Here is a 14813-nt window from a genome sequence, read left to right on the forward strand (position 1 = left end):
GCCATGAAAAGCTTCTCTCATCATAAAAACACAAATGTATATATCTTCAGAAATTGCCCAATTGAGAAAACGCTTCAAGGTTGTAAAACTTGGTCAAATACATAATCAAGACAATATTCTCGATTACTGGCTAGGAAAAGGTGCACTGACAAATAGCATTAAAAGTCTCAGTATGATAAATTCAGATCTCCTATTGAGCTGTAGAATAAATAAGCAGGTACTGCCAGAAGGGCTTGAACTGTCAGCCAACTAGGTATCTGCCTCTACAGGACTGTGGCCAGAGGCTACAGAATGCTGAAGATCAGACAAGTAAGTGAATAGTCCGCAGCATTTGGAAACTTTCCTTGCAATATCTGCAAGCTAGTATTTCGCCTTTCTCTTCCCAGTGGTGCTTTTCTGAGTGCAGAAACAAACTGGGATTCAGCAAAAAAAAAAAAGCATATCTTCATAAAAGGAAAAGAACAAATGTTATATTAATGCTCAGAGCTCCCACATATCTAAGTTTCAGTAATGCATTCTCATTAAACTTTAAAAAATGAATATATTTCTTCAATGGGTATTATCATTATGAAATATGACTCTTTGCCCTCGAGCTCACTGCTAGGTTTTAAGGAGACACAAATTAACTGTGACTAAAATAAAAGAAACAACTCAAATGGGGCGGGGGAGAGAAGCACTGAAAAAGAATAGAAATTATAGCATATTTTAACTTCAACTATATGGAGTGCAAAATATTCATTACCACCTGGAAGATCTCTTTGTTTTCCTTCTTCTCTGCAACCAGGCCTTTACCTCAGGTGTCATTTCTGGGGTGGGCTTTGTATGATCAATGGTATATAAATCCTTCCCTTGTTTCCACAGCTGGTATCTGTCTGGTTGAAATTTTCTCACAAAGATATCCATGGATATAGTTACCATGTCTTTCCTGCAGGTACACTAAGGAAGAAAGTAGATAGAAATGTTAAAACAAGCTCAAACACACAAGCAGAAAATCCAAATAATGCCATAAAAGCAATCCACAGGATAATTATCCAAATAACATATAAAATTTTCTATGGAGGAGCTCCAACAGATGGCATAATCAATGAAACTATTGCAATACCTGCAAGTCTGTGTAAACAACTGGAAACAGTCTCCTCACGATAATATAATACTCAGCATTCTAATTAGCCATAAAGTTATTGTAGTTAAAATAGGTAAGTCTACATGCTGCAATTTGAGTTTACTATCTATGCCTCAACTGCATGGAATAGTCTAAGATTCAATATTCAACTTTTATGTGAAGACTCAAGAGAATAAAAGACTGAAATGCATCCATTATTTGATGTCTTGTATTTTACTGCTGAAAGAATGAACTATCTCCACTGCAGTTAGGTGATACGTAAACGTTTTGGTGCTTGGTCTGTGATGGCTATTTCACATTTTAAGACACCCTTGAAGGTGCATTCATTGAATAATGTGTATTTGAAGAGATCATAGATCACAGTGCTTGGCATTGCTTACACATTGTTAATGACCTCAAATACTTTTTATGATAGTATAGACATGAAACAGTGGCTACAAGAAAATGGGAAAAATATTCAGAAATGAAGAACTCTATGAATAACAACATGATTTTAATCCAATGTAGATTTTAAAAAGTTCTTATCAATTCTTATCAAATTAATTGCTTGATCTGGGCACCACTTACATAGAAACAGGTCAGAATTCAAAGGAAAATTATATGCAGACCTCCCTGAAGAGGACTAAACCCCCAACTTCCTCCCCCCAAATCCATTGACACAGATTATAAATACATTTCCTTTTCCAACTTGATGCCCTCCATATGTTTTAGACTATAACTCCCTGCATGGCCAAAAGTTCAGGGATAATGGGATTTGTAGTCCAAAATATCTGGAATGCACCATGGTGAAGAAGGATGAATAAAACAAAAGCCTAGTTTGAAAGAAAATCTTTCACTAACTAAACCACAGATGCAACATATGCGCTGCTTCAGTACTTGAGATTGTTCTCGTTCTCTCTCTTTCTCTTCTGGAGATAGTGAAATTCCATTATTGTTGTTTTGGAAGATGAGTTTTGAATTTTGAATTTTGTACAGCTACATTTTCCAATAGAGTGTTAATACGGCGTCTAAAAGAAAATGGTGACTGCTAATGGTTCCTATAAAGTATCCTTTCTTTGCGAATTTTGTTTTTTGTTTTTTTAACTAAATTCATAGTGCATTCCTATGCATGTCTATTCAGAAATAAGTCCTATTGAGTTCAATAGAACTCAGGCGTAAGTAAGTGAATACAGGATTCCAATCATATTGTAATAAAAATTATATTCCTATCATGAAAGTTGTCTTCCATCACAATGTATCATAATACTAATTCATGTTTCATACTTCAATATGTTTTTGCTTACTTCGAATGTACATATTTTGTTAAATCTGTTCTGTCTGTGTTTTGCAGATTATCAAGCATCTTTCATTCCATTCTCTGCTCATTCACGAAATGCAGGGGCAGAGGCAGGTAGATTTTTATGAGAATTTGTTCCACTTGAGCTAATACACATTAGCCCTATTTTATACTTGTGCTAATAAACATAAGTGGAAGTGCAAATTTGCATAGATCTCCCCCTCCACCAAAAAAAACCCCTGGCTCAAGTCTGAATCCACGCGACTCGGGAAAAGCCAGTTCGCTGCACAATCTGCAGGTCAGACTCATAAAAATATGAACTAATTTGAATCCACTTCAATTTTTTCCAACATCCCTACTTACAAGAAAACATCAGAAACATGGACAAACTTTTGTAAGGTAAGCATTGATTAGCATTATATAATTGAGCAAAAGACACATTATAGTAACGGCCGGTACATAATTAAAATGTTTTTCAGTATTAACATGTTCTTTTCACAAATCTTCCAAAGACCTCAGGAGGTGGTGCTGGGGACAGGGGTGGGGAACATTTTTCAGCCTAAGGGCCAGATTCCATTTTGAAGAAGCTCTCAGGAACTGCATTCCAGTGATGGACAGGGCCAAAGGCAAAACTGGGTAGGCTGGAAAAATATCCAATTTTCCTCCCGAAAATTCCATTGTTCCTAAGATATAGCAGGAAGCTTGTCTATTCAAAAGTAACCATGAGCAACAGGCCTACTAAAAAAAAAAACAGAACAAGCCTCTTCATGTCTATTCAGAAGTAACCAGGTCTGGATCATTCAGTAGCACTATCAAATCAAGTCTTTGCGTGTCTACTCAGAAGTAAGCATGAGCATCATGGAAGTAAGCAGGGCTAAATTCTAAATTATCCAGGCCAAGCCTCTGCAGGTTAATGCTCAGAAGGAAGCGGGACTGAGGTAGACAGCAACTTCTTCCCTTTCCCCTCTTCCACAGGGGAAAGCTCTTATTTCCAATCAGCTGCTGAATAGGGATGGGGCAATGGGGAAAAGTTGCCAAGCTGGGTAAGGAACCCCTCTGGGCCAGAGATTCCCCATCCCTGTGCTGGGGACTGCAGGGGGATGGCAGAATATGCAAAAAATAAAATTGCCCTTCCTCCTGATTCAGGCAGACTATCCCATGAGTGGAACTCTGCTCATGGGAAGTCCAGATGGCATCTGATGCTTCTCAATATTAGACAAGTACTCACTTTGTCCAGTATACGCCATTATGGCTGGGGTTGGAGACATTTCACAGAAGAAGACTAGCACTGAATTTCTTCCCACATTTGCAGTCAAAATCTCTCTACAGGTACAGTGATAGGCAGGCATGAAAAACAATTGCTTAAGAGATAGCTTAAGAGATTACAGTGTTTGCTGTGAGACTTCAAATCTTCCTGCAGTTTGAGAAAGGATTAATACCTAAGCCACTGTTAATTTATTGATGAAATACATCCCTTGTGAAATACTATCCAAAAGGTGAAATTATTCTTTAAAAAGAAACTTTTCAAATAAATTTACCACTACATATATCCCCTTGTGCCATTTTCTTGCTGTGTGTGTGAGGACAATGCAGAGAACAAAAAAGGCTCACAATTTAAAATGTAAAACAAGAGTTTGAGAAACATTACAAAAAGGTATTGTTTTCCAGATAACAGAGATCCTCATTTTAAATACAACCACTTTTTTGAACTATCCACAGGATACTACAACTGAAAATATTATTTGTGGAAAATATTACATCTTTAAGTTAAGTTTCTATTCACTAGAGACCGGAAATATGAAAGCTGCACAGCAGAGACAGTGAATGCAAAGACATGATGCAGAACTTTTTCATTTATTGTTCTCCAAATGTCAGAAATAAAATAGTACCCTTTCTTCAGCTAGTTCACTGGAGTTGCTAGCTGACAAGGGAAATCCTCCTCCCCCCAACCACCCCAAACACATACATCAGATCAACAAGGGATTTAGGTTTCTGAGCCCTTATGAATGTGGGAATGCATTTGCAAATTTTATGGGGTCTTGTAGAAGTGTGCAAGACTGCAACACTGGCTGTCCACTATTGGACCCAGCATAGCCATATCCCCCTCCCTGCCCTGTCAATGTCCTTATCAATTTTATCCTCCACTTCCCTTGCTAGCAAACACTTTAAAAAAAAAGCTGCTTCACATTCTATTGAAGAAATAACACCCCCTCCCAAAGCTCCTTCTCTCTTATAGCCTCTTACCCTTCACACCTGTTGCTTCCCTCTACTGGTCTCCATTGCTAGCTGTCAGATGTACATGAGGGTTACAGAACACTGAGCAAGATCGCTAAACATATACAAATTTTAAGGCAGAACAGGGACTGAGTGTCAAGGCAGAAAACTGGGGCAGATACCAAAAAAATAAACAAATTTCATGGCAAAGTGGTAAAATGGAGGTTAAAATTGTCCAAATTTCAAGGCAGGACAGTAAAACCGAGGGGGAAATGATGAGCGTCACCAAACAGGGAGGGGGGTTGCGTTTCCCTGCCATCGCTTTACATCCTGCTTCTGTCCCACAATAGGGACGAATAGCTTCCTCTTTTTTCACATGAAGAAGAAAGAGGAAGCAAGCAATGACCACATGGTCAATTCAGTGGGCATTCTTATTGGGCTGCTTCTCCTGCACACAGCAGGAAATACCGGCAAGTTTCGTTACAGCCAAAAACCCCAGTTTTACTGGGTCTTTTTTAGTGACGGAAAAACAAGCAGGAGGAATGGCAGACACGCAGAAGGAGGATGGTGCTGTGAAAATCCGTGAGTGGCCAGTAACGAGTGTGCTATAAAATGCTTGTCTAACGATGTTATATGCAAAATTCCTAGCAGCAGATATTCACTCCTGCGCACTTGTACATCACTGAAAATAAACAAATTTTAAAATTGCAAGCACATTCAGGATACTCCCAGTGTCTTTTCTTCAAGATTTTGGGAAGGGGGATCCATCCTGAGGCAGAGGGATGAGGGAGAATAGTGGCAGCACTAGTGAAATGACAAAGAGTGGCAGGGGTTTTCAATGCTCTTGCCAGGCGGCTCTCTAGCCCTTCTTGCTGAGTTTGGACATCACAACAAGAGAACAAGCCACTCTAAACAACCCTACTACAAGCCATAGGTTCTCAAGTTAGGTTGTTTGCAAAAAACTACCCATTGCAGAAAAATCTCTCTAGTTTTGGACATCATGCTAAGCCAGCCTACAAGCATCCACAATAATAATCCACTGTGGCTTAGTCTGATGTGCAAACAAGGTCAATTACTTACATTTGATTTAGCTTCCATTATACCTCCCTGGCTTTTCTAAGCTCTCTTGCTGTGTCATAGTTATCTTCAAATTTGAACTTTTGGTTTCAGGGTTTTGTTTTCTTCCAGATGTTTAAAACTTCTGCTGGATGTTATTTTCTTGATCTATAACTGATCTGGAATTCCTTTTCCAGCTCACAACAGTTGGTGCAATTCCTTCCAAATTGGTGCCATCAAAATTTGGTGAGCGTACAGCACTGCTTCATGTAAATCATAATCACAACTGTTTAGTAGAACCATACATAGGAAACTGTGAGCCTGACTGATGGGTTTATTTTGAGCTTACAACACTTTTATAATGATAATTCTGTGTTGTCAAAAACCTAGGACAGTATCCAATGGGGCTGCTCCACAAGTGGTCTGCTAATTCCATTACGTAAAAGATATTCACTGCTTGCTCAACAGAGTTGTAACGCTTCCTAGAGAAAGCTGTGAATGAGTTAAAACATTGATTTTTGGATCAGAACAGCTTGGAGAAGCTACCTTATGTGAGCTCCGCTGACCAACCCCATTCTAGAAATTAGTGTTTTCGCTCATTTCCAGTTGCTCCTGGAAGCAACAAAGCTTTGTTGTGCAAGTGGTAGGTGCCACTTGCAGAATAGAATCCATGGAGGCACAGCGCCCTGCTGGATACTGCCCCTAGATTGTGCCTCTAATGCCATCTAAAAGTAAACTGGTATTGACATTCAAAGTGCTGGTATTGACATTCAAAGCCCTAAACGGTTTGGGGGCAGGTTATTTGAAGGAACGCCTCCTCCCATATGTACCTGCCCGGACCTTAAGATCATCTACAGGGGCCCTTCTCCATGAGCCCCTGCCAAAGGAAGTGAGGCAGGTGGCTACTAGGAGGAGGGCTTTCTCTGCTGTGGCACCCCGGCTGTGGAATGAGCTCCCCAGAGAGGTCCGTCTGGCGCCTACATTGTACTCTTTTCATCGCCATTGTACTCTTTTCATCGCCTCTTTTTATTCTCTCAGTATTTTAACACTTAATTTTAACTTAAATTTAAATTTTACTGTTCTAACTCTGTATTTTAATCTTATATCAATTTTGCTGCATGGTTTTATCCGGTTGTGCTTTTTATACTGTATTTTGTATTTGTGTTTTTAACCTGTTGGTTGTTTATTATGGTTTTAATTTTTTTTGAACCGTCCAGAAAGCTTTGGCTATTGGGCGGTATAAAAATGTAATAAATAAATAAACAAACAAACAAACTTAGATATAGTACTTTATTAAAGGAGCCAGAATTCAAAGATGTGTGTACATATGCCCAAGACATTCTATGCTTACAACAGACTTATGAAATATTTGTCTTCCAGATATCACCGTCTGTGCTGCATTGTCACTCCAGAGAATACCCATTCAGGAGCCCCTTTCAGGGCACTGCAGTTTGAGGGAAGCCTAAGAAATTACAAAGAATGCATATCTGACCCTTTGGTCCAATTTATGCTTTACCAGAAGAGTCGAACAATTTGCATAGTAGCTACAGAAAGAACGTGGACATATGATGTATTAAAATAGCAACAGTGTGTGTGTGTGTGTGTGTTTAACTAGTATTGTTGGGAGAAGGAGAGGAAAATACCATTATATATTAAAGGCAGATATCTTGAACAAGGACCAATTATCTAATTCATGTGACAAACAGGATTGTTAGGCAGACAAATTCTAAGTAAATATTCTTTGTTTTAGTTATGCAAAAAAACATGTCTTGCTTGCCTCCATGTGAATCAACATCTAATAACTCCTGTGAAGTTCAATTTGTATTATTTGTCTTCATTTTCCTCTGGAGAAATAAGGGTAAATAGTCTGCAAGATGTATGCTAGACACTGCTGTATAAAAGAGAAATAGATCTGCAGAGTTCTATATGTAGCTATTCCAAGTATGCACTATAATATGAGGCTAAAAGAGCCCTTGGCAATCAAATACATTATTCTCAATTAAGGAATAAATCCAGGCTTTCACTACGACAGAATAGTATCCAAAAGTAGCAATCAATTATTGCTAAAGCTGCAGAGGCCATCCTGTTAAAAGACTCCTTCAGTTATAGTCACAAGTTTCTCATAACAACCAAGCATGTTCAAATGATACATCCTGATAAACCTCTTGTAAAAGGGGCTGTAACAGAGATGGTTACACTTCCCATATTACCTGCAAAATAAACATTTAGCAGGCACTGCTTATATGTGAAAAAAATTCAGAACGTGCTGCAACAATAGCCATTTTTCCCTAGCAGAATCAGGGAGTGATATATTTTTACACTCACCTTCTAGCTTGTAGGCAATGCTGCAGAAACCTTTGATATCAGTTATACTTAAATACTTAAAAGGTTGTCACACAGAGGAGGGCCAGGATCTCTTCTCGATCCTCCCAGAGTGCAGGACACGGAATAACGGGCTCAAGTTAAAGGAAGCCAGATTCTGGCTGGACATCAGGAAAAACTTCCTGACTGTTAGAGCAGTGCGACAATGGAATCAGCTACCTAGGGAGGTTGTGGGCTCTCCCACACTAGAGGCATTCAAGAGGCAGCTGGACAACCATCTGTCAGGGATGCTTTAGGGTGGATTCCTACATTGAGCAGGGGGTTGGACTCGATGGCCTTGTAGGCCCCTTCCAACTCTGCTATTCTATGATTCTATGATCCATTTGTAGAAGCTTCAATAAAACAAGTGTCCCTTTGGTAAAAAGCTTTGAAAATTACGGTCTGCTCAGCACTCACACACAAAACAGAATCAAAATGTCTCTTATAATCAAGATTTCCCTCCAATATTTTAAACTTTAGATCTATCTCAGAAAAAACGCTAACATGTTATGGTGGATTACTGGTACACTAGATAAATAATAATATGTAGTTGTCAACTTCATTTCATGTCATACTAGCGGCTCCAATTACATGCAGCATCACCACTATCAGGAATCACCACTAGCAGAATTACATACCTTGCAGAAATTAATCATCATTACTTATTCAGAGTTGTGACCTATGGTAGCAAAGGATAATTTTATTCTTTTAGGTCATTGGTGTTTCATGGGGACTAAATCACTTAAACTGCAGCAACAACCAAGGGGAACACTCTGAGTACCAAAGCCTAAATGGAATAAAGCACACCCTTTCAATTAAGAAGTGTGGTAAGATTCTTTACAAAAAGGGAGAGGGAAAAGTACAACAAACAGAACAATATCTGGAAACAGTGCTTATGAGGCAAAATAACAGAACTGGCTAAAACCTGCCAATAGATACCAAAGCATGGTCCTTCTATAGGCCAGGGTCAAATGGAGACAACTGAAAACCAAGACATAGACAAGGACAAAGGGCAGCTGTAGCTCACCCCACCCCCCTCCACACACAAATACCCAAAATCCACTAGCAAAGCTGAGGTGATTCTTATTAGCCAATCACAAGCTAACTGAAACAGTCTTTACAAGCTTTTGGGATGGGGCCTAGCAGAAAGTTCCACAAACACTCAGCTGAACTTGTTCAGCCCAATTAGTGTGGCCTTGAAACCCTGGATGGTACGGGATCACAGACACAGAAGGCCTAACAAATACATGCAGGATCAGCCTCACAGAATGAAACTTTATGGGCTGTTGAGACACAGAAAGAAAATGGGTTTCTTAACAACGTGCAAAGTTAGATAGCTTACCTTAGTAAAATAAATTCTCACTGTGGAGTTAGTAACAGTTAAAAATAAATAAAAAATAGTACGTCGTATGAAAATTAAAAGGGGAAAATGTATATCTAGATTCTGAACATAGATAATACTCATTTGGGGATTCATTATCAAACATTAAATATTGTCCTGCTTTGCTATGGAGCAAGCCTCAGCTTGCCAATGAAAAAGATATAGTGTCTTTTCAAACAATGAAAAAATGTTTATTACATTTTCAGAACAATCTAGCATCATTAGCACAAACCCTTGCCTTTTGAAATTCTTTGATGTTATCCAAACACAAAACAAGGTACAGATTTCATTCAAGTAAACTAGACATAAATGCCTTCAGGTAAGAAGGCAGAATTTACTGCAAGGCTTTCTGTAGTTCAGAATAATGGGTTCTGATAGGGTTCATCACCTAGGACAGTTCCTTTAGATTTCTGGCTGGTTCTGACTGAATCCCAGAATGGATTCACAGCCCCACCGAAATCGGAGCCACCAGCCTCTACTGCCACTCTCTATGTACTAGTACAGTGAAATATTTATTTATTTATTATTGCATTTATATCCCGCCTTTTTTCCTGCAATGAAACCAAGGCGGTGTACATAATCCTCCTCCTCTCCACTTTATCCTCACATCAACAACCCTGTGAGGTAGGTTGTGCTGAGAGTCTGTGACTCGCCCAAAGTCACCCAGTCGGTTTTCATGGCCGAGTGGGGACTAGAACCTGGGTCTCCCAACTCCCAGTCCAACACTCTATCCACTACACCACACTGGCTCTCTCTACGTTCCTATTTGCAGTTTAGTTATTAAGGCAACTCCCCAATCTTTATACTAAAGTCAAGAGCCCTGATAAAGGTGTGACACACATACACACACACCCTGCAGCTGGGACTTCATCCTTCCTGAACCACGAACCTCTGGTGTGGATTTCTGGAAAGTGGGCAGAGAAATGGAGATAAACTACAGAATATCCTGCAGATAGTTTCTGAGGCATTCTGCAAGGTGCCAGAAGGGTCTTGAACTGGGCTCCCAGCAGTCAAGTATTGGCATTCTACCTCTTGCACCACCAGTGCCAGCAAACCTGGCAGCAAATGGTGCCCCTGTTCCCCAGTAGCCAAGGCCTGGCAAGTTATTTTGGCATCAGAGGCACAAAATCCTAAAAGTGCATGTCTCCCTCCCTAGCAGTAAAAAATACAGTAATAATTAAATAACTAACAAGCTGCTGCCCTCTCATGACACTCAAAATTAGCTGCCTTTAGCTCTGTGCTTTGAGAGTGCCATCTAGCCTTCCTAAGCACTAGTCAGTTGTCCATATTAGCCAATCCAATAAAGCTCTTTAGATGTGCTCTTCAGCCTGAGCAACTTGCCTTTTTTGAGGGCACTGCTTAAGCTCCAGCTCCTTATCCTGGATTCCACTCCTGAATTCAACTCCTTCCTTGACTACACACCTGCCTCTGATTTTTATGACTGCTTGGGAAATTCAAACTCTCCCCGTTTCGAACCGCATACCCGCTTCTGGCCCACTTGAACTGCCAGGAAATTTCCCTAGGTCTTGGAACCTGACCCTACCAAGGCCTCATACACATGCACTTATTATGTGTCTGTTCACATTTGTAGGAAGGGCAGGGCAGAAATTTAATGTGTGGGTATGTCCCCCCCCCCATGATCTCCCAAAAAACACCACTATGGTTCAACAAAATTCCTTGAGTTACTTTCCAGAAGACCTTTATTCCTTTCTTTTTTAAAAAAATTGATGCCATTTTGTGGAATTGAACTTCAAAATACATTCATTCCCTGATAAAGGGGAAATTTCTACCTAATAAACCCATCTGTTTTTCATTGGTCAGCAGCCCTTACCTTTAGAATGAGTGGCTTCCACAAAGTAATTTACATGTGATGTTTTTCAAAATAACAATCAGCTAATAAGTCTTTATAATCATGTCTACAATAAACAATCTTTCTACTGAAGCTTTTCTAGTGTATAAAATATTGCATTATTTTATTCACTACATTACCACAGAGACTTGGACATTTATACATAAAATGCTTAGAGACGTTACAATGGCATTTTCCCTTAGTCTACAAAATATCTGATATTTCACCCTTGCATCATATTCAGTGAAGAAACTAGATAAATTTCTGTTTATACTGAATTCAAGATAATATGCAAGCATCATTGTTCACCATAAAATTCTGTCTCCATCTCAGTGCTGGCTTTCAGGATTGCCCTTTATCTAGCATGAAGTTAACTGATAAGATTGGGCAAAATGTTTTGTACAGCATGCAAGCTGTTTTTAGTCTTTAAATGTCCATTAATCACACAAAACGTTTTTTAAAAAATTAAAACAACCTCACAATACACATCCTGTTTCAACTACGTATTCATCTCTCAGGCTCACAGATTTCTAAAGGAATGTTTTTAAATATATTCACAGTTATCCGGAAATCAACCATAAATAAAACAGCTGATATCAGTTCAGTACTTTGGCAGGCAGTAAAGACCATTCTAAGACAATTCTATCTCCCTCTGTCCAATTGGATTTCTGATGCCAGAACAGACATCTGTACACACTATACAGTAACAAAAAAAGAAAGGCTATTAATATAAATGTGTAAAAAGGAAATCACGATGTGACAGCCCTTTTATGAATGTCTTGGAAAGTGGCTGCCTATTGTGGTCTACTCACTGTCAAGAGAGAAACATGCTGAAATATATTCTACCTTCAGAATAAGAAATATGAGCAAGTATCCATTAAAAAAATGCACAAGCCGTGCTCTTGGCCATTTGACAGATTAAATTGGAGTAGGAAACTTAGTTTGGAACTACATCACAAAAATCAATATGAAATAGACTTTACTGTTGTAATTCTGCATGGGACAGATTTGACAGAGACTTAGCATTGTAAGGAAAAAGCATTACCAACCCCTACCTCTTGCTTCCCAATTTCAAAATTAAAAAAATACCTTTTTATTTAATGAATAAAATCTCTCATCATCGCCACCACCCACACACCAATACCAATTTCCCCAATATATTAGAGACCTTTTCACCATAAAAGACCTTTTCATCATAAAAACGTCCAAATACTAACATAATTTCATTATTCTTTTTCAGATGTTTTCGATGTACTCATTTATTGAGCTGAGAGTCATGGAAAGCAAAGATCTAGATGGCACAAGCATATGACACTTAGCCTGTCTGCTCTCCCTTCCTCTTCCCCAGTCTGATTGGACTGGCCTGTGTAGAGGGTGTAAAAAGGACGTATGCACTCTGTATGCAAGGTCCCTTGGTATTCTTGACAATGTGGCAATGCACAAACAACACTCACACCTCACTCCTAGTTTGACTCACCATTTTTCCATTTTCCCTTTCACCTTAATATCTTGTGTAGCTTGGTAACACTCTTCCCAGGATCTCTCTCTCTGTGTATGTGTGTGTTATTATCCTGTAGCCACAGAGTCCAGCACGGCAACAACAGGACTTAAGAGCTGTCATTTTAAAAATGTGTTTCACCCAGTACCTCCAACAGCCTTTTCGAGTGAGAGTTTCAAAAACCAGCGGCTGATACCATCTCCCCAATGAAGCCTACAAGATTTGAAGAAGAGCATAGATGAAAATGTAGTGAGAAACAGAAAATTACGAGGTTTTAAAATGCCATGTAAAACACCTTGAGAACATTTTGCTGAAAGGCAGAATATAAATATTCTTAAATATATAAAATTATGAGCTTAAGGTCTGTAATGGCAGACTAGATGGCTTATAGAAACTTGAAAGAGGTGTGTGTAGATGTCATCCAGAGAGGCCAGTTGGTGTGCAAGAACCTGTACAGTTTTTTTGCTGCAGCCTTGACCATTTCTATGCCAATACTCAGAAAACCTAGGAAACATAAAAGAAAAACCTCAGCTGATAACAGAATCTAGACATACTGATGGGTGTTCTGTCTAAGGGAAGCATGATAACTCATTGGTAGTGCACAGGTTTATCCCCTGGCAACCTCAAGTATGGCTCAGAAACTCCTGCTTGAAACTCTCAAGAGCAGCCACCAGTCAATGGAGCAATGGCCTGTCTCAGGATAAGGCAGCTTCCTATCTCCCAGGTACTGCTACATAACCAACAACCATGCAAATCTAAAGACCATTGAATAAACTACATCAAAGTGGAATGCTTATCTTTTACTAAGATAGACATGAAGTAAAGCCCTGTATATTTCACAGGGACCTTGCCAAACCACCAATTGTCAATGGTGATTAGTGAACTGTACCCTCACTATAACAAAGGAGACATTATTTTTTTACATGAATGAATGAGTGACAGACATTCATTTATATGAGAGAAAGGACAACTCAGCCACTGGGGTGAGGGCTAAACCAGTATCCTACCCCTGGCGACTACAGTGTTTTGGATCAGGATCAAATTTGCCACTTGTCTCTGTCCCAGATTACAGTCCATTTGTTTTGTCCCATAGAACTCGATGTACAGGAGTGAAAATTGAGTCCTCTCCTATTTACATATTCCCACTTCCTGATTTCATTACTTTTTAACATTTTGTGTAGAAAGAATTTAACAGAAACAAAAAAGCAAAGATAACCAAACAAGAAGTTTGAGTCTACCAGATATACTTTCCCAAACACAACCTGTGAGACTGGGGTCCTTGAAGCCAAGCAGGCAAAGAAGCAAGTAATCAGGTTGGAAGCTAATCTGGCAGAGAAACAGATCACTTTACGCCAGTGATAAATTACTCAGACTGAGAGGCAGCTTTATAGGGCCAAATGAGATCCTATTGGGTCCTTATGGCATTTGATCCTTGCTGGATTACCATATTTCTTCGATTCTAAGACACACTTTTCCCCCCATATAAACATCTCTAAAAACGGGGTGCATCTTAGAATCGCGGGTGCATTTATTATTTCTTAGAATCAAAGCTTTTTTTCTGTTGGTGGTACTGAAATTAATGTGCGTCTTACAACCAATGGCATTTTACAATCGAAGAAATATGGTAGTAGCCATAGTATTATTCTCTGGCCCTCTTCAGTGGTGCAGTTCAAGTTGCCCCATTGGTAGAGGGACGAAGGTGACCAGATATGACTTAAGTTTATTTATTTAATACACTTTTTTTCTCTCTGTTGTTTCTTCTACAGGGTCTATTCCATCAAAAGAAAAGGTGGTGTAAAACATGGAGAACCTCACGGTCTTTATAAAAGTAAATTTTTTGGTGTCATGCTACCATGCAAAATATTAAAAACCTGGCCTTTATATATTTTGGTGTGTTCAGAACATATTCTATCTGAGGCACTCTGGTGCTTTAAATTTAAATTAGGTGTTACTTCATTGATGCAATATTTTCCATCAATATGTGGAAAGAGAGGAATGGTGATTTGCTCACAGAGGAATAGTTCGCTTGGGAGAAGTTCAAACAGTTGCAAACAA

The 14813-nt window shown here is 39.1% G+C and overlaps 1 protein-coding gene across 3 annotated transcripts in view; it reads right to left on the reverse strand.

Annotated features, from left to right (window-relative positions):
• The window catches only part of KDM4C (lysine demethylase 4C), a 226921-nt gene that overhangs the window by 110003 nt on the left and 102105 nt on the right, over positions 1–14813 (reverse strand). For all 3 annotated transcript variants that reach the window (XM_063129271.1, XM_063129270.1, XM_063129269.1), the window contains one exon: positions 743–936. In XM_063129271.1, coding sequence (XP_062985341.1) covers positions 743–936 — 194 coding nt within the window. The remainder of the gene's footprint in view (positions 1–742; positions 937–14813) is intronic.

Source organism: Elgaria multicarinata, chromosome 6, assembly GCF_023053635.1.
Source record: "Elgaria multicarinata webbii isolate HBS135686 ecotype San Diego chromosome 6, rElgMul1.1.pri, whole genome shotgun sequence".
Taxonomy (NCBI): domain Eukaryota; kingdom Metazoa; phylum Chordata; class Lepidosauria; order Squamata; family Anguidae; genus Elgaria; species Elgaria multicarinata.